Source organism: Eptatretus burgeri, chromosome 2 (genome assembly GCF_056783735.1).
Source record: "Eptatretus burgeri isolate ZD-2024b chromosome 2, Ebu_testis_v1, whole genome shotgun sequence".
Classification (NCBI taxonomy): Eukaryota; Metazoa; Chordata; class Myxini; order Myxiniformes; family Myxinidae; genus Eptatretus; species Eptatretus burgeri.
In genome coordinates, this window is record NC_140962.1 from 125,699,953 (window position 1) to 125,726,046 (window position 26,094).

The following is a 26,094-nucleotide window of genomic DNA, read 5'->3' on the forward strand; positions in this document are numbered from 1 at the left end:
CAAATGCGGTAGCACGCATGGTACCTCGCGTCTTGGTGGTCATGGTGCATGCCCCTGATTGTGGTTTCAAAGTAAAAGACAGAAAAACGGGGAGAATATGGGCGAAAAACCGACATGAACCCAACACAAGGCAAAAACCCATAAACCCATTACACATAAGGAAAGGGCGACCTGGAACGAATAAGAATGCAATAATTGTCTCAGGCCCGCTATATGTTGTGTGCCATTGCCTATTGGGGAAGCGCTCAGCTTTGCAGAACCGCAACAATATCAAAACACCGTAAGACAAAAGGAACGAAATTTTCTGATGCTCAAAATATTGCTATCCTCCAACGAAGACCTTTGATGAAGTTGAAGATATTCTCAGCCGAGTTGTAGCAACAACGAACCACTCCAACCACCAATAGTGCCGACTCCTCAATACTCAGAGAAGAGTGTACTCTATCTTCCAATTGCAAAATAGTAAGGCAAATAAATAGCTGAATGTCTTGCTGACCAAGATACTGCTCCCCTTCACTTGTACACCTACACACCTTAGAATGCAACTTCATCTGGCCCTGACCTTCAGGTGGCATGCAGAAAATGTAGCATTAAAAGTAGGCTGGCAGGATGGCCGAAATGTATGCACACTCACCTCTGAGCTGTCTTGCCTGGTTCTATTCTCAGCCTCGGTATAAAATGGCATTATTGTGTCTTGCAGGTGGGGGGGGGGGGTTACGTCATTCATCAATGTGTATGTCATCTCTCTGATGGATGCCAAACTGGGCTTTTTGTCTGACAACCTCTGAACCATCGACTTTTATCTCTGGTCTCCCGACGATCTGATTTCTTCTTCTTCTACGCTAAAAATTTGGAACACCTTTCCAAATCCCTTGGAGAAATGCACTGGGGTTGCCACGGCGGCCGTGGGGTCTCCAAAATCTACGGCCACTCGCAATTATACGGCGGCCACAGTATTTCCACGGTCACACAATGTAGCAGTGTATACTTCCTGAAATATATACTTCCTGAGGAATGTATACATTCCCGAAATGTATACATTCCCAAAATGTATACTTCCTGAGGAATGGGGAGCATTGCTTTCTGCACATTATTTAGCAAGTGTATCAACAGAAATGTTCTCCATCATGTGCGCAAAGATCAGCAGAATTTGTACATTTGTAACAACAAAAGCAACTGTATCCACAGAAGCTGTAATAATGCAGTAATGTGCATTTAAAGTGAAACACTGTTTCTTATGCTCGTGGAATGGGGCTATGAACAGGCAATGGAAAGTGTGTAAGTTAACGCATTACATTAACTTGCTGTAAAATGTTCAGATAAACACAACACCATTTGATCAAGTTTGATCAACACCAATTAAAACAGACATCTCGAGAGAGTTAGTTGCACAAACTCCAGTTGGTGCTTTGCACTATAATTGGAGAAAGAATCCTTACTCTGGAGACGTGGAACCCACTTAAATATCTTTACGGTTTGTGATTCACTCGAAGATGATCAGCAGGGAGCAAGATGAATAGCAGTAATAATTCAAACAATTCGGAGATGTTACTTCAGCCTATTATTGCTTTCGGAACATTTTTCATTTTCTTGATAATAATAACAGTTGCAGGAAATATTCTGGTTCTCGGAGCAATTTCGAGTAACAAACGATTGATGCAAGGAGTTACTAACTGTTTTGTGAGTTCACTCGCCTGTGCCGATCTACTAATTGGTGCACTCATCATGCCTCCTGGTGCTGCTCTTCTTATCATCGGCTATTGGAGTACTGGCTCAACAATGTGTGCTATGTGGACTTCCATCGACATTCTTTCAGTCACTGCCAGTATCGAGACTCTGTGCACAATCGCGATTGATCGATATGTGGCCATCACGTCTCCGCTGCGCTATCAGTCCATCATGACTCGACGCCGAGCTTACATCCTCATTATGTGTGTGTGGTTAATTTCTGGTACAATTTCGATCCTCCCAATCCACCTTGGCTGGTGGCGTTCAGGCGATCCTGCAGCCCAGGCTTGTTATGATGATCCAAGATGTTGCGATTTCATCACCAACAAATATTTTGCCATTATTAGCTCTGCAATCTCTTTCTACCTCCCACTTATCATCATGATACTTGTATACAATCGAGTGTTAAAGGAGGCTGAATCTCAGGTAAGTGCTTTTGGTGTCCTCAACTTCATGAAACAAGACTGGTGTCTTATTTATCTGTCACTTAAATGTTCCATGAATTATAATAGGTAATTATAAAGTTGAATTATTGTTTAAAAGATGCAGCAATCCTCTTTGTTGTGATGTCATGGTTTTTAGAATATGAATAATGGAGTGGAAGAGTAAATTATGCAACTTTATCATAATTATTTTTTTAAATCTTTGAAAAATGTCTTTATGAATCACAAAATTAACTTTTATGATGAATAACTGAATGAGTCCAATGGGGAATCAAAAAAGTCTTTGGAATGTGTTTGAAGAAACTTTCATTTTTCAATTTAAATTCCTTTTTAATCAACTACACGAGTTGTTTTCATCATTACACCATTTTAATCACTCCATTGATGATTGTTTCATTTTTCGAATAAATTAACGGTTACACTTTTATGCTCGGTCACTGCCATATTGAACAGTCATAAATGTATTCGTCAAAATGAATCATGAAAGTTGCTGGCTGGTTGGAGTTGTTATATTATTTATTCTGAAATTAACCATTCAATGTACAAGGAAAAGTTAAAAGTTTAATGAACTACTTGTATCTGACAATACATAACACTTTTACACTTGTAGAATTCGATATCCACTGCAGTGTGTGGTTTGGTGGTGGAGAAGATTAAACCTTGTTGCTATTCCTCTCATGGGTGTTCTGCTTATCACTGTGGAAAAGGTAAATCCCATGGTTGCACTGTGAAAATTTCCATCTCTTTCAAAGAAATCATAAACAATCAGGATTGGCTATTGTTCATGCAAACATTCTGGACTTTTCATGAAACCTCGGCTCGGTTAAAAGTTTGGGTCTCCACCACCACCACCATCACCAGAAGTCGTAGAGTGCAATTTTTGGAGCTATCATGAATGTATATCATTGGAGCTATCATGAACGCATGCATCCATTAGAGCTATCATGAAATACACAACCAAAACATAGAACGTTTACACGAGAAGGCATCTCAATATGCAAAGCCTGTCCATGTCCGCTTTTTTATTTGAACAAAGTTGAATTTTTTTATTTTTTTTTAGGAATTAGTGGTTTCCATATTCTCCTTCAGGTTTGTTGAGAATTTGATGATAATAGCTCGAATGGTTAAAATAAGTTATGCCCTACAAGAACTCTCTCTCTCTCTCTCTCTCTCTCTCTCTCTCTCTCTCTCTCTCTCTCTCTCTCTCTCTCTCTCTCTCTCTCTCTCTCTCTCTCTCTCTCTCTCTCTCTCTCTCTCTCTCTCTCTCTCTCTCTCTCTCTCTCTCTCTCTCTCTCTCTCTCTCTCTCTCTCTCTCTCTCTCTCTCTCTCTCTCTCTCTCTCTCTCTCTCTCTCTCTCTCTCTCTCTCTCTCTCTCTCTCTCTCTCTCTCTCTCTCTCATTTCCTGGGTAACCTTGCTGGGGTCTGAAGCCGCCATGTTTTTTGGCCTGCTCAACCATCCCTTGACTTGGAAGAGGCTACAATGATTTCTTAACGATATTTTGTGTTTTTTTGTGATGAACACCCACTAAATTATGTTCAAAAGGGGTGTTTTTATTAACCCAAACAACCAGTTTTCACTTTTACACTTTCAAGGAGTTTTCTTAGGATGCATGCAAAGTTTCAGGCTGATCGTTTTTAGGTCATCTCTTCGAGCATGACCTAATAATATTGGTGTTGAGAGGAGAGGTAACGATCAGTCCGTCCATCCGTCCACAATGAAGTTGAAGCGGGAGATCTGGTCATTAGTGATCCTGATAGAGGTCGATGAGACGTACACGATGGTATGACCTTCAAGGTCACCGAAGGTCAAGGTCAAGGTCACGAGGCCTTTGAATTTGTGAAAATGACGATTTTCAAATTCTATCTCCTCCGCCATTTCTCAAGTGATCTCCAATTTGATTGTGGCAAATGAATCTATGGGACAATATCTAAATTTTGATCGGGCCGGATTTTCGATATTCGCTTTCGTTTTCGTGTTACGTGACTTCAAATTTGGCAAAAAATGCGAAAATGACTATTTTCAAAATCTATCTCCTCCTACATTTCTCAAGCAATCTTGAATTTTAATGTAGCATATGAATCTATGGGACAATATCTAAATTTGATCAGGCCGGATTTTCGATATTCGCTTTAGTTTTCATGTCACGTGACTGCAAAGTTTGCAAAACTACCTTCAGGAGGCTATATATTTTCTCGCAGAGATGACAGTCACTCCAGCACAGGGGTAATTTTTTTTTTTATAGTCTTGGAGTTGTGGAGGACACACACACTGACTGACACACACACACTGACTGACACACACACACACACACACACACACACACACACACACACACACACATGCATATACATATACATACAAACAGACATGTATAAACAAACAAACGCATTTATTATGCACTGGTAAGTACGTGCAAAGCTATTTTATTTGAAGTTATAACCTTAACATACAAGCAATTTACTGATTTCCCAACTACCCGGATCATCAGCTGGGCACCGTTTTTGAATGAGATTTTCCATCATTTCAGACCAGAACTTCTCCAAATGGAGGTCCCCAACCCTGGCCGCAGGTCCATATCAGTACATTACTCAACATCAATGGACCCACAACCTCAAAGTTGTGTCCAGACAGTCAGTCAACACAGCAATGCAATATCCTTGTTTAAACATATATAATTATTACTGATATTTAAAGTTTAACTACATATGAATAACTTTAGTCATGCACCACTTTATATGATGATATATTAAGCGATACACACTTTCCCTTGTAGACATGTCCATTACACAGTACGTCCATCTAACCATAAACTCAAACTGTCATTCAAATATTCAAACTGTTTATCAATAACCGATTTTCACATGCTGCACTGCGTATCTCAGCAACCACCAATAAATTATTTTAATGCTGATTTACAATGTATTTTATAAGTAATATATGTTAGGGTACTAAGCCCACAAGGCTGGGTGACCTATTGTTTTTCTCTGTTTTTTTGGTACCAAGCCTGGGTTAGCCATTGTTTTTCTCTGTTTATTAGTGTACCAAGCCTGGGTAACCTATTATTTTTCTCTGTTTTTTGGGTACCTTGCCTGGGTAAGCCATTGTTTTTCTCTGATTATTAGGGTACCAAGCCTGGGTGACCGATAGTTTTTGCTATGTTTCTTTTTATTTTTCTTCTGCCGGCAATTTGCGGTTTTTCTTCGCTTGACATTCATTTTCTCAGAAACTGAAGTCCGATCGACACAAAATTTTCACCATAGGATGCATTTTTTTGATAACGTACTTAATTGATAATTATGAAGTCATAGATCACGTGGTATGGGTGCCATCTTTGAACAAGGACAAATGTGTCCAAGACCCGCGTCATTCCACCAGTCAATAAAGGTTTTGTCTTCACCAGAAAAGAATAACATCAAGAAGAAGAAGAACAACAACGCGGAGCTCTCTTAGAGCGAGCGTTCGCTACGTGAGACACAGCTAAAAACCGAAAAACGTTGGACCTCTGTTTCTCTGAAACCACGCAAAAGAAAAAAAAATGAAAGTTGGCACATGGCAAGAGCTCCCCATGGGGAACACGTTTGATTATTCGTGACATCATCGGTGAAGAGAACGCTACATCAGAAAATTTGAAATTTCTTAAGCGTCATCTACGCAACAATTCACCACAGCAAAAAAATATTACGTCATGAGTCACGTCATTCAACAGCCATATTGATTTGAAATATATTTTTTAAATATCTTCTTCTCTAGAACGGCGAGACAGATCAAGGGGTAACTTCAAGGTCTTATTCTATGCGGGAAGGGGAGATAAGTTTTTTGATTGGATAATTGATCGTTCACATGGTTTGGCAGCCATATTGGATAGAAGAAAAATTTTAAATAATGTTTTCTCTGAAACCACTTATCTTTTTGAAGCAAAACTTGGCAACTATCATCGACTACCATGGCTGCATATGTGGCAAAAATATGACCTCAGAAGTCACATGGTTTGGCGGCCATATTGGATAGAAAAACATACCAGACCCGATGAAAACAAAACTTCATAGACCTGATCGACTACTCCATTCGAGGCAACATATATATATATATATATATATATATATATATATATATATATATTCAGGGCATTTTCAGGAAAACACAACTTGATCATGATATAAACCTCCCACCAAAATTTTGTCAGGATCGGATCAAAACCCACAGAGCTATGCTCGGGACAGACAGACAGACAGACAGACAGACATACAGACACACAACAATAACGAATATAGTGGTCACTTATTTTTTTCGTGAACCAATATTAAATAATAATGTTTTCTTTGGAAACACATATCCTATCGAAGCAAAACTTTGCATCTATTATCAAACCCCATGGTTGAATATGGGATAAAAAATTACATCACAAGTCACATGGTTTGGCAGCCATCTTGGAAAGAAAAACACACCTTACCCGATTAACATGAAACTCAACATGCATCATCCCCTACACCATTAGAGGCAGAATGTAAGTATATGACATCATCGGTCACGTGGTTCATCAGCCACATTGGATTGAAAATTAATAAATTAAAAGTCTACTACTCTGAGATGGTTGAACAGATCAAGGCAAAACTTTTCAGGTATGACCGCCTCTCCATGTCGAAGAAAGAGTTCCCATGTCATTTTGATGTAGGTCACATGATTTGGCAGCCATATTGGATTGAAGGTAAAATATTAAATAATGTTTACTCTGGAACTGCCGCATCAATCAATGTGAAACTTTGAAATTATGATCAAGCAGAGATGTGGAATGTACATTTTGAATTTCAACCTGATTGGCCACATGGTTTGGCTGCCATATTGGATTGAAGTGAAATATTAAATAATGTTTTCTCTGGAACCACTTCATCAATCAATGTGAAACTTCACAACTATGATCAAGCTGAGATGTGAAATGGTCTTTTTTAAATTTCAATCCAATTGGCCACAAGGTCTGGAAGCCATGATTATTTAATTATTTGACTCTGAGACTTAGGTTTTTGGGGGTTTTTTGCAGAAGGCTTACTTGGCTGCATCTGCATGCGTTTGAGGGTACAGGAGTAGCAATTCAATTGATACCGATGATGTCCCCTGAAAAATGGTCAACTGTATGCATAATAAATGTATGGAACATGGCCTGTTCCTTGGTCCATAACTTGTGAATCCCACATCATAGAGAAACATGTAAGCCCTCATTAGACAAAGGGGAATCCCCCTTTACACTCTACACCAATGGTGTCCACATTTATTACTTTGTGTTCAGGTTATTGGAACAAAAATTCAATTTATACCGACTATATATTCAAGGTCAGGTCGATCAGGTCAGGTTATATGGTCAGGTCAGGTTCGATCTGTGACCTGCTACAGGTACCATGTAAACCTGTACTAACCTGTTCCATGGTCGGGTTGTCGGCGACTAAACCGTCTCCCCCACCAGGTTTTCTGGTGAGGAGGGTGTTTGGATATGGACACCCAGCAGGATTAAAAACAAAACCTATCAAAGGGCGGAGGAGCTCCTTGTGAGCCAACAGCCATCCATATCTAGTGCCCAACTGTGTCTGCGGACGTCCTCCTGCAGTTGGGTCACTTCTTATTAGGAGGTTGGTGGCAGGATTTGCACTCCGGCCACCGTAAAACCCTTCGTTCCACAAAACGCAAAAACGCAAAAAAATCTGAAAACCCACTCCGTGGGAGTACCTCCTGTGCAGCTTCCCTTCGCAGGGCAGCTCACCGGATGACGGGATTGGGGCAAAGCCTTCGGGACCCCCAATCTTTGATAGGAGGGAAACCACGGGGTAACATCCCTGGGTCAGATTGCGGGAGAGTGTGTCGGAGTGGTGCTGAGGTGTCGTCCACCAGACGGCGGTCTCCTTGGGTTAAACTGAGGCGATCCCTTCGGGTGGGTGCCTGGAATGTCCTATCCCTAAGAGAGGATGATCACCTGTCTCTGTTATCATCTGAGCTCAAGCGTTTGGACATCGGGATTGCAGCTCTCTCTGAGGTTCGGAGACCGGATTGCGGCGAGATAATGGTGGGTGGTTACACCTACTATTGGTCTGGTCGCTCTGATGGTTACCATACCCAAGGAGTTGCTGTAGCTGTGTCCAATAAGCTGACCCCAATGATAATTGAGGTAACACCGGTCAACGAGCGTATTATGAGATTAAGGATTCGTCACTCCTTAGGTGTCATTTCCCTGGTCTCTGTTTATGCTCCGACTGAGGCGAGTGATCTCACCGTGAAGGATGCATTCTACGCCACACTCGAGTCTGTGCTTGATCAGTGCCCCAGATGAGATACACTTCTAGTCTTGGGGGATTTCAATGCATCGACTGGAACTGATAGGGACGGTTATGAGGTGTGTATTGGTCCCCATGGGTCAGGAACTATGAACCAGAATAGCACTAAGTTCCTTGACTTTGCAAGAAGTCATGGACTTAGCATGGCTGGTTCATGGTTTCAGTGCCCACAAGCTCATCGCTGGACTTGGTATTCCAACGCTGGCGGTGTGGCAAAGGAGATTGACCATGTCCTCATTGACGGTCGTTGGAGGATGATCCAGAACTGCAGGGTCTACCGGAGTGCTCAGTTCCTCAATACTGACCACAGGCTTGTTGTAGCAACTCTAAAGCTGCACTTTAAATCCTGGAGAATGGTACCATCCCAGCCGAGGCTGGATGCTGCCAAGCTCAGGGATGAGAGAGTAGCTGAGGAGTTTGCGAACAGGCTGAGTGGACACTTGGGGGGTCTGGGTGCTTTGGGGGGTCCTGAAGAGTTGTGGAGCGCCTTCAAGACCACCGTCCTTGATGTTGCCGGTGGATGCCTTGGAGCTCACCGCAGGGCAAAGAAGAATTTTGTCTCTCAAGGGACACTGGATACCATTGACCAGAGTCGCAGGGCCAGGCTGAATGGCAGAGCTGAGCTGTTCAGGGAGCTGAGGCGTAAAACTGTACGTGCACTGAGGGTGGACAAGGAGGCCTATGTGCGAGGAATCTGTGAGGGGGTAGAGCATCACCTGTGGACAGGTGATTCTCGTCCCGCTTACAGGGGAATTCGCGCATTACGTTCATCCAAGCCCATCCCTCGGAGCACTACAGTTCGAGCAGAGAGTGGTAGGCTCTTGACAGCGGAGTCTGAAGTGAAGGCCCGCTGGGCCGGTTACTTTGAGCGGTTGTACCAGGCTGATCCCCCAACTGTCGAGTTGGACGTCAAGGGTGTTTCAATCCCTGTTGCTGACCCTCGAATCAACTGTGGTCCACCTACGCTTGTGGAAACACGGGCTGCGGTGAACCAGTTGAAACGGGGCAAATCTCCAGGGATCTGTGGCATCCATGCCGAACTTCTCAAGGCTGGTGGAAATGCTGCACTCGTGTCATTGCATGCAGTTTTGTGCTCTGCCTGGAACACAGGCATCATCCCAACTGAGTGGAAGAGGGGCCTTGTTGTCCCTCTCTGGAAAGGGAAGGGTGATCGCCAAGACTGCAACAACTACCGAGGGGTGACGCTGCTCTCAGTGCCGGGCAAGGTCTTTGCTCGGATAATTCTCGATAGGGTTCGCCACCATCTGCTTGAGCACCAGCGTCCAGAGCAGTCAGGCTTTACACCAAAGAGGTCAACGATTGACCGTATCCTTGCACTTCGTGTCCTCACCGAACGCAGATGAGAGTTTCGGCAGGGGCTGCTTGCAGCCTATGTTGATCTCTGTAAAGCGTTCGATTCAGTGAATCGGGATGTCCTCTGGAGGATTCTTGGTCTTCGTGGGGTGCCACCAAAACTGATCGATCTGATGTCTGAACTCTACTCTGGTACTGAGAGTGCTGTGAAGTGTGGTGGTACCATCTCTGACTTATTTCCAGTTGTTACTGGAGTTCGTCAGGGATGTGTACTTGCCCCCACACTTTTCAGCACCTGTATGGACTGGATTCTAGGGAGGATGTCGGAGACATCAAGTTGCGGTGCGTCATTTGGGAATGTCAAGATCTCGGACCTTGACTTTGCAGATGATGCAGTCATCTTTGCGGAGACTTTAGACATCCTCTTGGGGGCCCTCGAGGTGCTGAATGAGGAGTCGGAGCCGTTGGGATTACGTGTTTCTTGGGTCAAAACTAAGATCCAGGCTTTCGGTGACATATTGGATGCTGCTGTCCTGTCTGTGTTGTTTGTGGTGAGGATGTTGAGGTCGTGGAGAGATTCACTTACCTTGGCAGTGATATTCATGTCTCTGCTGGCTGCGAGTCAGAGGTCAATAGACGTCTGTGTCGGGCCTGGGGAGTCATGGATTCACTGGATCATGGGGTGTGGCGCTGCCGGTACCTGTGCGGGAGGACGAAAGTCCGAGTCTTCAGGTCCTTGGTACTTCCAGTCTTGCTCTATGGGTGCGAGACTTGGACTCTGACCAAGGATCTGAGACAGAGACTTAATTCCTTTGGTACCAGGTCTCTTCGGAGAATCCTTGGCTATCACTGGTCGGATTTTGTTTCCAACGAGCGGTTGCTGAGAGAGACTCGGATGAGATTTGTTACCTGCATAGTCCGTGAGCGTCAGTTGCGGCTGTATGGACATGTGGCTCGTTTTCCTGACTCTGATCCTGCTCACCAGATTCTCTCAGCGAGGGAGTCTCATGAGTGGAGGAGGCCAGTGGGTCGACCACGTGCCTCATGGTTGCAACAGGTTGACCATCATCTCAAGGAGATGGGGATGGGCCTGGCATCTGCCTGGGGGATGGCCAGACGGAGGCCCCTGGAGTACCGGCGGAAAGTGGACGCAGCGACGTGCTCTTTTGGCACTTGCTCCCATACCTGACCTGATATATTCAAGATAAAGGGATAACTGCTTACGTATTCAATTGCTTGAATGTGGCATGTTACTTGGTCCAGAATTCATCAATTCCGCATAGTAGAGAGACGGGTGTGGGAGGGGAGCTCCGTATTACACGCCGCAGTTCCAGTTTACCCTGTGGACCCATAATGACATTTCGCGCACATTTATAGCTTTGTATTTAGGTAATTTAAATGCCAATTCAATTGATACCGACAATGTCCCACGGAAAAAAGGGCTAACTGCATACTTCATAAATAGATTGAGCACTTCGTGTTACTCAGTCGGTAACTCGTCAGTCTCATGTTGTATCAAAGCAGGGTGGTATTTGTATCAAAGCCGGACATCTTCCTACCCAGTCATCACTGCCAGCAGTAATAAAGTGGCAGTTGTCGTTATTATTTTTCTTCCACCGGCAATTTTGGGGGTTTTCCCCTTTAAAATTCATTTTCTTGGCAACTGTAAGTCAGATCGACATGAAATTTTCACTGTAGTATCTTTTTTGTCACAGACTTAATTGATAATTATCATGCCAGAGGTCATGTGGTGTGGATGCCATCTTTGAAGAACTGAAAAAATTTGGACTAATGTATCTCCAAAATCGCACAATGGAAAAAGTTGAAACTTTGAACTTGGCAAGAACTCCCCAATGAGAAGAAGTGTGACCTCTATTGACATCATTGGTGAAGTGGTATCCCAGTGAAAATTTGACAGGGAGAACGCTGCAGCAGAAAAATTTGAAATTTCTTGAGCACCATCTAAACAACTCAACCTAGAAAAAAATATATATTATGACATCACAGGTCACGTAGTTCGGCAGCCATATTGTTTCGAAAAAAAATCAAAAATATTCTCCAGAATGGCTGGACACATTGAAGCAAAACTTTATGCACATCTTCCCCAAGACATCCTTCCACAAGTTTGTTAATTTCTAATTGATAGGTCCAATGATTTGGTGGCCACATTTAATTTACCCTAAAACCTTCAAGCATCTTCTCCAGAATAGTTGGTCAGATCAAGGGGAAACTTTGCAAACATATTCTCCAACGGTAGGGGATATCGGTTTGTTGAAGAATAATTAATCGGTCAAATGCTTTGGCAGCCATATTGGATTGAAGAAAATATGCAATTATTTATTCTCAGGAACCACATATTTTTTAAGCGAAACTTGACAACTGTTATCGACTGCCATGGCTACACATATGGTAAAAAATTATAACATCAGAAGTCAGATGGTTTGGTGGCCATCTTGGATAGAAAAACGTACATTACCCGAGTAACACGAAGCTTCATAGACCTGATCGACTACCCCATTATAGGCAGAATTTAAATTTATGATGTCATAGGACATGTGGTTCGTCAGCCATATTGGATTGAAAATTTCAAATGAAAAAAAAATTCTTCTTCTCCGAAACGGCTGAACTGATTGAGGTGAAACTTTACACACGTCTTCCTCCAGACATGATTGAACAATTTATAATTGATAGGTCAAATGATTTGACGGCCATATTGAATTTACCCTGAAACCTTCAAACATCTTCAGAACTGCTGGTTAGCTCAAGGGGAAACTTCACACACATATTCTCCAAGGGAAAGAGATGTAAGATTGTTCACAAATAATTGATAGGTCACGTGGTTTTGCAGCCTCATTGGATATAAGAAAATATTAAATAATGTTTTCTTTGAAACCACTTATCCTATCGAAACGAAACTTTGCAACTATTATGTAACCCAATGGTTGAATATGGGATAAAAATTACATCACAAGTCAGATGGTTTGGCAGCCATCTTGGAAAGAAAAACACACCTTACCCGATTAACATGAAACTCAACATGCATCATCCCCTACACCATTAGAGGCAGAATGTAAGTATATGACATCATCGGTCACGTGGTTCATCAGCCATATTGGATTGGAAATTAATAAATGAAAAAGTCGACTACTCTGAGATGGTAAAACAGATCAAGGCAAAACTTTTCAGGTATGACCGCCTCTCCATGTCGAAGAAAAAGTTCCAACCTCATTTTGATGTTGGTCACATGATTTGGCAGCCATATTGGATTGAAGGTAAAATATTAAATAACGTTTACTCTGGAACCACTTCATCAATCAATGTGAAACTTCACAACTATGATCAAGCTGAGATGAGAAATGGTCTCTTTAAATTTCAATTCAATTGGCCACAAGGTCTGGAAGCCATGATTATTTAATTATTTAAATCTGAGATTTAGTTTTTTGGGGGGGTTTTGGCATAAGGCTGACTTGGCTGTGTCTCCATGCGTTTGAGGGTTCAGCAGAGCAATTCAATTGATACCGATGATGTCCCCAGAAAAATGGTCAACTGTATGCATAATAAATGGCTGGAACATGGTCTGTTCCTCGGTCCATAACTTGTGAATCCCGCGTCGTAGAGAAACATGTGAGCCCTCATTAGACAAAGGGGAATCCCGCTTTATACTCTGCACCAATGGTGTCCACATTTATTACTTTGTTTTCAGGTTATTGGAACCAAAATTCAACTTATACCGACTATATATTCAGGATAAAGGGATAACAGCTTACATATTCAATTGATTGAATGTGGCATGTTACTTGGTCCAGAACTCATCAATCCCGCATAGTAGAGAGACGGGTGTGGGAGGGGGGCTCCGTATTACTCGCCGGAGTTCCAGTTTAACCTGTGGACCCATAATGACATTTCCCGCACATTTATAGCTTTGTGTTCACGTAATTTAAATGCCAATTCAATTGATACCGACAATGTCCTGCGGGAAAAAGGGCTAACTGCATACATAATAAATGGATTGAGCACATCGTGTTACTCAGTCGGTAACTCGTCAGTCTCATTTTGTATCAAAGCAGGGTGGTACATGCATCAAAGCCGGACGTCTTCGTACCCGGTCATCACTGCCAGCAGTTATAGAGTGGCAGTTGTAGTTATTATTTTTCTTCCGCTGGCAATTTTTGTTTTTTTCCTTTTAAAATTCATTTTCTTGGCAACTATAAAGTCAGATCGACAAGAAATTTTAACTGTAGTATCTTTTTTAGTGGCAGACTTAATTGATAATTATGATGCCAGAGGTCACGTGATGTGTGCGCCATCTTTGAAGAACCTAAAAATTTTGGACTTCTGTATCTCCAAAATCGCACAATGGGGAAAAAAATGAAACTCCGAACTTGGCAAGAACTCCCCAATGGGAAGAAGTGTGATTTCTATTGACATCATTGGCGATGTGGAATCCCGGTTAAAATTCGACAGGGAGAACGCTGCATCGGAAAAATTTGAAATTTCTTGAGCACCATCCAAACAACTCAACCAAGAAAAAAAATATTATGACATCATACGTCACGTTGTTCGGCAGCCATATTGTTTCGAAAAAAAAAAATCAAAAAATATTCTCCAGAGTGGCTGGACACATTGAGGCAAAACTTTATGCACACCTTCCCCAAGACGTCCTTCCACAAGTTTGTTAATTTCTAAGTGATAGGTCTCATGGTTTGGTGGCCACATTTAATTTACACTAAAACCTTCAAACATCTTCTTCTCCAGAATAGCTGGTCAGATCAAGGGGAAACTTTGCAAACATATTCTCCAACGGTAGGGGATATCGGTTTGTTGAAGAATGATCGATAGGTCCAATGGTTTGGCAGCCATATTGGATTGAAGAAAATATGCAATTATTTATTCTCTGGAACCACATATTTTTAAAGTGAAACTTGGCAACTGTCATCGACTGCCATGGCTGCACATATGGTAAAAGATTTTAACATCAGAAGTCGCATAGTTTGGTGGCCATCTTGGATAGAAAAAACGTACATTACCCGAGTAACACGAAGCTTCATCGACCTGATTGACGACCCCATTATAGGTAGAATTTAAATTTATGATTTCATAGGACACGTGGTTCGTCAGCCATATTGGATTGAAAATTTCAAATTAAAAAAAAACTTCTTCTTCTCCGAAACGGCTAAACTGATTGAGGTGAAACTTTACACACATCTTCCTCCAGGCATGGTTGAACAAGTTCGTTAATTTCTAATTGATAGGTCACATGGTTTGATGGCCATATTGAATTTACCCTAAAACCTCCAAACACCTTCTTCCCCAGAACGGCTGGTCAGCTCAAGGGGAAACTTCACACACATATTGCCCAAGGGAAGTGGATGTAGGTTTGTTCATGAATAATTGATAGGTCACATGGTTTGGCAGCCTCAATTGATTTAAGAAAAATTTTAAATAATGTTTTCTCTGGAACCACTTATCCTATCAAAGTGAAACTTTGCAACTATCATCTCACCCTATGGCTGCGTCGAGGATAAAAATGTCACAAGTCACATGGTTTGGTGGCCATCTGGGATAGAAAATCGCACCTTATCTGATTAACATGAAACTTCGCAAACATGATCCACTACCCCATTAGAGGCAAAATATACATTTATGTCACAGGTCATGTGGTTTGTCAGCCATATTGGATTGAAAATTTAAACAAATTAAAAAAAAACTTCTTCTGCGAATCAGCTGAACACATTGAGGTAAATCTTCATACACATGTTTCCCCAGACATCCTTGAACGAGTTTGTTAATTTCTAATTGATAGGTCACATGGTTTGATGGCCATATTGAATTTACCCTAAAACCTTCAAACATCTCCTTCCCCAGAACAGCTGGTCAGCTCAAGGGGAAACTTCACAGACATATTCCCCACCGGAAATGGATATAAATTTGTTCATGAGTAATTGATAGGTCACATGGTTTGGCAGCCTCATTGGATTTAAGAAAAATATTAAATAATGCTTTCTTTGGAACCACTTATCCTATCGAAGTGAAACTTTGCAACTATCATCTCACCCTGTGGCTGCATGGAGGATAAAAATGTCACAAGTCACATGGTTTGGTGGCCATCTTGGATAGAAAATCGCACCTTATCTGATTAACATAAAACTCAACTGGCATGATCCACTACCCCATTAGAGGCAGAAAAACATTTATGTCACAGGTCATGTGGTTTGTCAGCCATATTAGATTGAAAATTTAAACAAAGTAAAAATCTTTTTCTCCGAAATGGCTGAACACATTGAGGCAAATCTTTATACACATGTTGTACTTGTACATCCTTGTACGACATCCTTGTACGAGTTTGTTCATTTCTAATTGGTAGGTCACATGGTTTGATGACCACATTGAATTTACCCTAAAACCTTAAACATCTCCAGAGTGGCTGGTCAGGTCAAGGGGAAACTTCACACACATATTCTCCAAGGCTAGAGGATTTCAGTTTGTTATGAATAAGTGATAGGAAACATTGGATTGAAGAAAAATATTAAATAATGTTTTCTCTTGAACTACTTATCCTTTCGAAACAAAACTTTGCAACCATCATCTATTGCCTTAGCTGCATACAATTTAAAAATTATGATGACAAAAGTCACATAGTTTGGCAGCCATCTTGGATAGAAAAACGCACCTTGTGTGATTAATACAAAACTTCAAAAGCGTGATTCATAAGTGACGTGGTTCGTCAGCCATATTGGATTGAAAATTAAAAAAATTAAAAAGTCTTCTTCTCTAAAACGGCTGAACAGATCAAAACCAAACTTTACAGACTGCCTATCCATGTCGAACAAAAAGTTCCATCCTCCTTTTGATGTCAGTCACATGATTTGGCAGCCATATGGGATTGAAGGAAAAATATTAAATAATGTTGTCTCTGGAATCGCAATATCAATCAATGAGAAACTTCAAAGTTATGATGCAGAAGACATGTGAAATGCAAGTTTTTAATTTCAACCTGCTTGGCTGCATGGTTTGGTAGCCATATTGGATTAATATTAAATGTTTACTCTGAAACCGCTGCATCAATCATTGTGAAACTTCATAATTGTGATGCCGGATACATGGGGAATATATGTTTTAAATTTAATCCCAAACGTCCACAATGTCTGGCAGCCAGAATTATTTAAGTTTTTTGAATCTGAGAAGTTTTAGAATTTTTTTTTTGCATAAGGCTCACTTGGCTGCACCTGCATGCGTTTGATGGTACTGGAGTAGCAATCCAATTGATACTGATGATTGCCCCAATAAAAATGGTCAACTGTGTACATACTAAATGGATGGAATGTGGCCTTCTTCCTTGGTTCATAACTTGTAATTCCCGTGTTGTAGTGAAACGTGTGGAGCTTCATTCGACTCAGAGAAAAACTGCTTTACCCTCTGCAGCGATCGTGTCCACATGTATTACTTTGTGTTCAGGTTATAAAACACCAATTCAATTTATGCAGGCTATGTCTTCAGGAAAAAGGGCAAACTGCTTAAGTAATAAATAGATTGAACACTTCCAGTTACTCGGTCCGTAACTCATCAGTCCCATGTTGTATCAAAGCAGAGTTCTATCGAAGCCGGATGTCTTGGTACCCGGTCATCACTGCCAGCAGTTTAAATTGGCAGTTATAGTTTATTTTATTTTATTTGTTATCTAAATACCTCCATTATATAATAGCATATCTCCGAGGTCCGTCTAAAAAGTAACGGGACTGAGCCTGCTGTGTGCTCCACTTACACAACTTGAATGAACGGGTTGCGTCACAGTCTTTCGCAACATATATATATATATATATATATATATATATATATATATATATATATATATATATATATATATATGATTGGAGATGGTTGACTGCACTCATTGTGTGATTTTTTACAGGTCGTGTTTTACACGTTGTCTAGTCTGAGTGGTCGCTCTATGAGTCGTGAGCAGAGAGCCAATCAGAAGTTTTTTGCCAAGCTTGGCAAAACACCCTCCAGATCCTTCGCAATGCTGCAGCAAGTCTACGGGGAAGAAACAATGTCATGCACACGTGCATTTGAATGGCACAAGAGGTTCAAAGAGGGATGGGAGGAGGTTGAAGACGATCCACGGTCTGGAAAACCTTCAACGAGCAGAACGGTGGAAAACATCGAGCGTGTGAAGCAGATGGTGCGAGCAGATCGTCGACTCATGGTGCGGAAGATTGTTGAGGAACTTTCCATCAACAAGGACACTGTCTGGAGCATCATCTGAAAATCTCGAAATTCACAAGGTGTGCGCAAAGATGGTCCCCAAGCTGTTGGCCGAGGACCAGAAACAGCAGTCACTGTCTGTCAAGACATGATCAAGCGCCTCGAGGACGATCCAGACCTGCTCATGAGAGACATTACTTGTGATGAACCATGGATATTTGAATACGATCCCGGGACCAAATGGCAGAGTCATCAGTGAAAAAGTCCGGCATCACCAAAACCAAAGAAAGCAAGGATGTCGAAGTTGAAGGTCAACGTGATGCTCATCACGTTTTTTGACATCAAGGGCATCGTCCACTTTTAGTTTCTACCACAGGGTCAAACAGTGAATCAATACGTGTAGAAGGAGATCCTCCAGTGCCTCATGAGATCAGTTCGGGATAAGAGGAGGGATCTGTGGGAGAGCAACGCCTGGGTGCTCCACCATGACAACGCCCCTGCTCACAGTAGCCTGAGCATCTGACAGTTTCTGGTGGAGAGGAACGTGCTAACTCTGGAGCAACCCCCATATTCGCCAGACTTGGCGCCTTGTGATTTTTTTCCTATCCCCAAGCTCAAGGGGGTGATCAAGGGGACCCGATTTCCTGATGTGGAGGCCATCAAAAGGGCCGCAACTAAGGCGCTCCGAAGGATTCCAAAAGAAGCCTTCCGCGGGTGCATCGAAGCATGGAAGAAGAAGATGGACAAGTGTGTGAGTCTGGAGGGAAACTGTTTTGAAGGGGACAAGCTGTGATTTCAATGTGTGTGTGTGTGTGTGTCGCTGATTGGTATCTAAATATGCGGGTTTCAGAATGTGGAATGGAGTCCTCCCAGGGTGGGCTAAAAGCATCCATCATCATTTCATTGAGGGGTCACGATTCATGGACCAAGTTGTGAAGTTTTTTGTTCTCAAAGTTTTGTGTCGGGGGCTCTGTTCAGGATCGTCGCTGAGCCCCGGACAGCTTCAAAATGTAGTTCATTTGTTATGATATTCCCAGGGATGGTTTTTAGCTCACCAGTAAAGTGGTTCCGTGGTGATTATGAGATGGCGCATCGGCTGTCCATTCGTCCGTCCACAAATACTTGCAACTTCTTCTTAGAAACTCCACATTCAATTTCAATGAAATTTGACCACAACCTTCATCACCCATGATGGCATAAAAAACGCGGTCTGAAGGGGTCTACAGAGAGAGTTTATGGGGGAGGGGGGAGTGGGTTACCTCCCCAAAATATGTATTTGCTTTCTTCTCCAAAACTACACATACAATTCCGATGAAACTTGGCCAAAACCTTTAATCACCTGTGATGTACCAAGGTTTGTTCATGGCAATAAAAAAAAAATCCATTGGTATTTACTTTCTTCTCCATTATATATTTTGTGGGTCATCCATGCCTCCCAATGGTTGCATGATTATCTTATCCAGCCACTACCATGTGAGCACCCAGGGGTACTATACCTATGTTTAATATCTCTGTGAGGTTCTTTGTTATCATTCCTGTCAGTCCAGCGATCACTGGTACAACTATGACATTCTTCAGCTTCCAGGATCTTCTCACTTCGTTCTTGAGGTCTTGGTGTTTGGTCATTTTCTTGATTTCTGCATCGTTTAGCCAAAATCACTGCTGTTAACACCTCAATAAGCAATGCCTATTTTTGTACAAAAGTATATCTGGCAACAATGCTTTGTTTTCGATGTTCATGCTCTGTGGTATCATTAGCTCATCCGAGAGTGGTAGATACTTCCATGTTTTCAGTGATTACTTTTGGTTCATGTTCCCACAAATTTTCTGAAACTGGGACATCAACATTTTTGCAGATGTGCCAGCAGATTACATTATAAACTCTGTTGTGTTGTGTGTACAGCTGTTCTGACACGAGTTTATATTTGTGTATGCGTTCGGTCATTAAACACAACATATGAATCTCTTTACGAACCCCACTTCCATGCTTCACCTTTCTCTCTTCTTTTTTTTTCATATATATATATATATATATATATATATATATATATATATATATATATATATATATATATATATATATATATATATATATTGTTATGGTTGTGGAAATTCGCAAACCACCATTCAGGTCCCATAGGTGAGATATCTCTGTAAGTACATGTGTAGTTTCCCCAAACCCGTTGTTTAGGAGGAATAAATGTGATTCACTCGGGCTGCGACGCTTTGAGATAGCCGTTTTTCTGTTCTATCTTTATTTTGAACCAACCGCCATTACACAACAACCACCAACCACAACGTCGCTTCACAACAACAACAACGCCAACAGCCATGACCTTTACCTTCACAACTCGCTCCCACATCATCGCATCCTGCCATTCCCAAACGCATCATGAGCATCAAACCACCACCATGAACCCTGCACCACCCTCACCTCCCTCCTTCTACCGCCATTCCCGCACCACCTGTGAGCACCGAGCGTCGGGCTGTCCTGGGCTCGGAGAAGATACGCACCGATCCGCGAGTGCAAAATGTGGCCTTTCCGAGGAGAATTCGGATCAGGAATGCTACACGCCCACTTCTGATCCGTCCAATCAGCAAGTGCGGGGCGGCTTGGCCCCGCCTCCAGGCGCATCTGTGTGGAATCGAGATATGCAAATTCTAGGATCAGGGGAGATTCACGCCCCTTTTCCTCCGTCCAATGGGCGAGCGTGGCTCCGCACCCGAGCTCATCCTGATCCGGAAATTTGCATATGGGTTCTCCTGCTGGCCTACAAAACGCCGAGCAGAAAAGCAGAGTTGAGTGGCAGAAAAGCGAAGAGAGTTTTTGGGGCAGAGAGAGAAAGAAGAGTTGTTGCGCAAGAGTTGTTGTTGCGAGGCAGTCAAGTCGGGTTGGAGCGCGGAGTGGAGTTGGGAGGCGAGGGGGTCCAGGTGGTTTTCTGCAGTCGGCTGAGGAGAATTGGGGGAAGAGTCCGAGGAGCTCGGGTCCGAGGCAAGGAAGACGGCAGTCGGTGACGAGGTCGCGGTGGAATCGCTCGTCACGGGACCCAAGCAAGCAAGCTATACTTCTTCCCCAGAGCATCAACAATTTCCCCCTTTCCCCCGCGCTGAGATAGTGCAAAAAGGGGGCCCCGTTCCCACCCCACTCCAAGCGGTGCCAACGAAACCCGCGAAGGAGCACGAAGTCGGGGCACCGCCGCGCTGCCACATTTGCGGCTCATCACGAAGACGCGGGTAGGAACCCCCCCCCCCGGTCTCGCATGCCTGCCCGCTCCTCCAGGGCCCGCGCACACATTGGCCTGCGGGCCCGTCTGCCACCTTGCCTATGAGGGTGGCTTTCTTTTCCTTTTCTTTTGAGTAAATGTGTGTCGGCGCCGTCTGAGAAGTAAAACTGTTTAAGTGTTGCTGTGTGCTCGCGTAGTCGGTAGTATCTCTGCGTCATTGTTTCTTTTGTTGCATTTGCTATATGTGTGCTCTCCGTGTGCCGCGGAATAAATGTGCATTATGTTGAACTGTTTCCCGTTTCGCTTCGTCTTTTCTTTAATTGAATCTCCATCTTGCTTCACGTAACGGGTTCGTCGTGGGCTTAATACGCCCGATAATTAATCGGAACCGTCGAGGCTGACGATAACACTGCTCGGTTATCCCGATAGCACGGAACGGATCGCTTAAGCGGCCCGTGTCCAGAGTCGACCTGCGGCGAGGTGCGATCGCCCGGTCTACCATCTGCGTGGGTACTTAGGTAGGTCGAGTTTGGCGAACAACCCTATCCCACGCGGATGGCCGATTGGCACGATCGTGGTGAGGCCGAAAGGCCCACCCGTGACTAGCTCCCGGCGTTAGTCCAAGAGGGTCACGACAGAATTGTCCGTCCGGTGGGCGACGTGCCGCGATTCGAGTCACGTGGCCGTTCGCACGCCGGCGGGCGCGAATCAGCAACAATATATATTATATACATCTTAGAGCCTGTTGTTGGCGTCATGGTTAGGATTAGAGCCTGGTGTTGGCGTCGTGATTAGGGTTGCGGCTTGGGATCCAAAAGGTCCTGAGTTCAAACCCCGTTGGCCGCTTGAATTAATACACACCAGGAGGTTGATTCAGCCTGTCATCCTTCCGATGTCGGCGAAGTGAGTACCAGTGTACTGGGCCCGGTGTATGCCCCGGTTAGAATAGGTGTACCATATCCCTATGTCGAAAGAGGCGACCAGGGTTGCGTCAGGAAGGGCATCCGGTGTAAAACCTGTGCCAAATCATTATGCGGATCATAACGTATGGTCCGCTCTGGTGACCCCTAACGGGAGCAGCCGAAAGAAGAAGATATATATATATATATATATATATATATATATATATATATATATATATATATATATATATATATATATATATATATATATATATATATTGTTACAGTCCGGTGTGTCGGCCGCTCTCCGACTGCTCTGATGGAGCCGCAAGTCGAGCCGGCCCGACCGATCGCCCGGAATATAGATCGCCGCCCGGATAAGTCCGAGTCGACGGGTCCTTGGACAAGAAACGAAATACGCCGATGGGCAGACCACGTGGGGTAGGGTCGATTGCCAATCTTCAATTCACCTAAATACCCACGTGATCCAACTGCTGGGGTATTCCACCCTCGACGGAACTCGTACGGAACAAGCTGCTGAGGCGAGCCTGTCCCGTGCGCGGTTCCGAGCGGCTTAATCGCCGAGAACCGTCGGTCCAAATGTCCTCCTCTAACGGCAAACCAACAGCTTTGTAACTCCCAACACACGAAATGCTCAGTCAATGAAAGAATCGACGCGACGAGCTGAAAACATTTAACAATTGGGGTATTTATTAATAATAATGGGGAACTAGGGAAGCACGTAAGAGCAGAACGATACCGACTATACAAAATGCAATGCAAACATTTACAGCACACCAAGCACTTAACAATTTCCTACTTATTAGACGGGCCCACGGACACACGTACGCGCGCGCGCACACACACACACACACACACACACACACACACACACACACACACACACACACACACACACACTGCCTTTTATTAGTATCGATGATAATGCCATGCCATACCATGCTAGAAGTATGTATTGAGCTGCTTTATATACCTTAACATGGCATGTGTTTAAAACATGGGAGTTCTAATGTATTTTTGGAGTGCAGTCGAGTCTTAAAGGGTCTTCAGGATCTGGAGTCAATGGTGTCTTTGGATATTTTGCACCCTCAGGGACTTTTGGGTACTCAGAAACTTTTTGGGACTTTTAGGTGCTTGGGGACTTGTTGGGACTTTTAGTTCCTCGGGGACTTTTCAATTTGGGTTCTCAGGAACTTTTTTGGACTTTTGATTCTTCGTGAAATTTTGGGACTTTTGGTTCTTCATGAATTTTTGAGACTCTTGGGTCTTTGTGAACTTTTGGGTCCTCGATAACTTTTTTGGACATTTGGGTCCTCAGGTACTTTTGGGACTTTTGTGTCCTCAGGGACTTTTTGGGAGTTTTGGGTACTTGGGAACTTTTGGGTCAATGGGAACAGTTTGGTACTTTTGGGATTTTTAGGCCCGGGAATTTTTGGTCTTTTGGGCCCTCGGGGACTTTTTCAGACTTTTTGGTCCTCATAGACTTTTTGGTCCTCATTGACTTTTTGGTCCAAAGTGACTTTTGTGATTTTTTGGGTCTTTGGGAACTTTCTTTACTTTTGGGTCCTCGGGAACTTCTTTGGCAGATTTGGTTCCTTGGGGGCTTTTGGGTCCACAGGGACTTCTTGGGTCCTTGGGGACTTTTAGGTCCTCGGAGGCCTTTTTTCACTTTTGGTTCATTGGGGACATTTTGGGTCCTCATGGTCGAGTCTCTCTTCTCCAAGAAAATTGACTGAATGGAATGGGTTCTTCAGTATTTGAATATAAAAATGAATTATCTAAAACTTGTCGTTGTCTGATTTTTCATTTTCGTCACAAGGTCAAGGTCAAAAGGTCAAAAACTTAGAAAATTGCAAATTTTGACATAAAAATCATACGACCGCCCAAATTTTGAGAGCCAGGATGACAATATTTTTTATGGATAATTTTGAGGTCATTCCCCTCCTAAAGTCTTAAAACCATTTTGCTCTATCTCGAACACCTTGCCCGTGGCGCCCCCTTCAAGTTTGTTTTTACACTGATTTCATCAAAATATGGATAAAATGAGGAGTGTGAAATGCCATATAGCCGACATGATGTTATATTGTTCCTGGAATGTTCCAGAGAAAGTTTTGCATGAAAGGTCATAATCCTTGACGTTTGACCTTTAAAGACCACAAAGGTCAAATTTTTAAAGTTGTGGGAATCAAATCGGGTTTTCGACCTTCTTCGACGAACTAACTCCAATAAGCTATAGCACGTATCCTGTTTCCTTATTTTAATGTCCACATGATTGTTTTGTGACCTTTAAACGTTATGCAAAGGTCAAATTTTGAAAGTTGTTGAACGAAACCGGGTTTTCGACATTTTTCAGCTTCTAACCTGTCACCCGTACCACATCATGTTGATCATTTTTATATCTTGGTCAAAAATTATCACATTGTTTCATCCTTGACTTCTGAAACAATCTACATCGTCAAATACCGCTCGTGAACCATTGGCGTCTTCAGACTTGTTTTTTATTTAGGTTCCAATTGTGTGTGGAGTCAGTCCAGTTGTACATTGAGCTAATGGGTGGAAGATATAGCTCGACTAATTAGGTGTTCTGATCTTTGACCATGTTATGTCACATGATACGTGTTAACAATGAGATTGCATCTAAATGAAAAAGCCAGGAAAGTGATCTTGAAATGCTCAGATGGTGGATGAAAATACTCTTCGGACAATCACCGAATGGGATTTGGGCTGTGTGCCAAATTTGGTGGTTGTCAGTCTGGCAGTCCTTGCAAAAGACGCAAACAAATAGACAGAGAGAGAGAGAGAGAGAGAGAGAGAGAGAGAGAGAGAGAGAGAGAGAGAGAGAGAGAGAGAGAGAGAGAGAGAGAGAGAGAGAGAGAGACAGAGACAGAGACAGAGAAACAGACAGTCATCCGATGAATCTTATTTATTAGATAGTTACAACCCACCTACTTTTTCTGCTGCCAATACCTTTCCAGGGAGACCATTCCATGCATTAACAAACTCTCCGAGTGAAAGACCCCAACCTTGAAACAGAACATTCAATCATTTCCCAACTCTCTCCTTCTCTACGCTCAGAGTGGAGACACTGGTCAAGTTTGTGAATACTCTGCTGTACTTCTGCCTTTGTTTTGCCGATGTCCTTCATTGTCTAAGACATCTACTTCCTTTCTTCTGCATAAAGTCCTGTTTCCTTCAGCTGCTCCTCATCCCTTAATCCAGCTCACATCATATCAATGTAGTTGCTCTATGTTGGTCTCTCTGTCTCTCTCTAGTCGAGTAGCTCGCATAAAAAATTCTCTCAATTATGTTTGATCAACGAGTCAAAATGCACAAGAAGAACTAAAGTGTTTTTGCTCCTTTCAGGTGAAGCTGATCATCCAGCGGGAAAAGCAACTTGGACTGAATGGACAAAACCTGCAGGATCAACCTAAAAACCTAATGGTTTCCATCAGTGAGAAGAGGGCATTAAAAACACTGAGTCTGGTTATGGGGGTTTTCATTATATGCTGGCTTCCTTTTTTCATTGCAAACACTTTAAAGGTTTTATGTGATTTCTGTATTCCCAATCCTCTTTTCATTTTTTTCAACTGGCTTGGTTACATTAATTCAACATTTAACCCTTTCCTCTATTCAAGAAACCCTGAATTCATGACAGCATTCAAAAACTTCTTGTTTTGCAAGATGGGGCCATCTTTTCAAAATTGAATACACAATGTCAACTGGAAAGAGCAATCAGAGATTGCAGACCCTTGCCAGGACTTGTTTTGTGTGGTGTATTTTGTGTGGTAAATAAATGGAAGGATGTACTAAAAGAAAGGTGATTGACTACAAAATAAAGGTCTAAAAAGGTGTAAAAGAATGAATGTCTAAAGGTCGAAAGGTGTAAAAGTTGAAAGGTGTTGAGGTCGAAAGGTCTGAAAAGATCGAAAAGGGTTAAAA

At 42.8% G+C, this 26,094-nt stretch overlaps 1 protein-coding gene across 1 annotated transcript; it reads left to right on the forward strand.

Moving 5' to 3' along the window:
- The first annotated feature begins 1,506 nt into the window (after window positions 1-1,506).
- LOC147033010 (beta-4C adrenergic receptor-like) lies at window positions 1,507-26,082 on the forward strand. The gene is made up of 2 exons (XM_085871111.1): window positions 1,507-2,154; window positions 25,519-26,082. The coding sequence occupies exons 1-2, from the start codon at window positions 1,513-1,515 to the stop codon at window positions 25,858-25,860; spliced, it is 984 nt and encodes a 327-aa protein (XP_085727237.1). The 5' UTR covers window positions 1,507-1,512; the 3' UTR covers window positions 25,861-26,082.
- Window positions 26,083-26,094: the final 12 nt, after the last annotated feature.

Excerpts from the sequence above, each read along its gene's own strand:
- LOC147033010 (XM_085871111.1), top strand. The coding sequence starts at position 1,513 with ATGAATAGCAGTAATAATTCAAACAATTCGGAGATGTTACTTCAGCCT. Across the intron at positions 2,155-25,518 it reads TAAAGGAGGCTGAATCTCAG|GTGAAGCTGATCATCCAGCG; the intron begins GTAAGTGCTTTT and ends TGCTCCTTTCAG.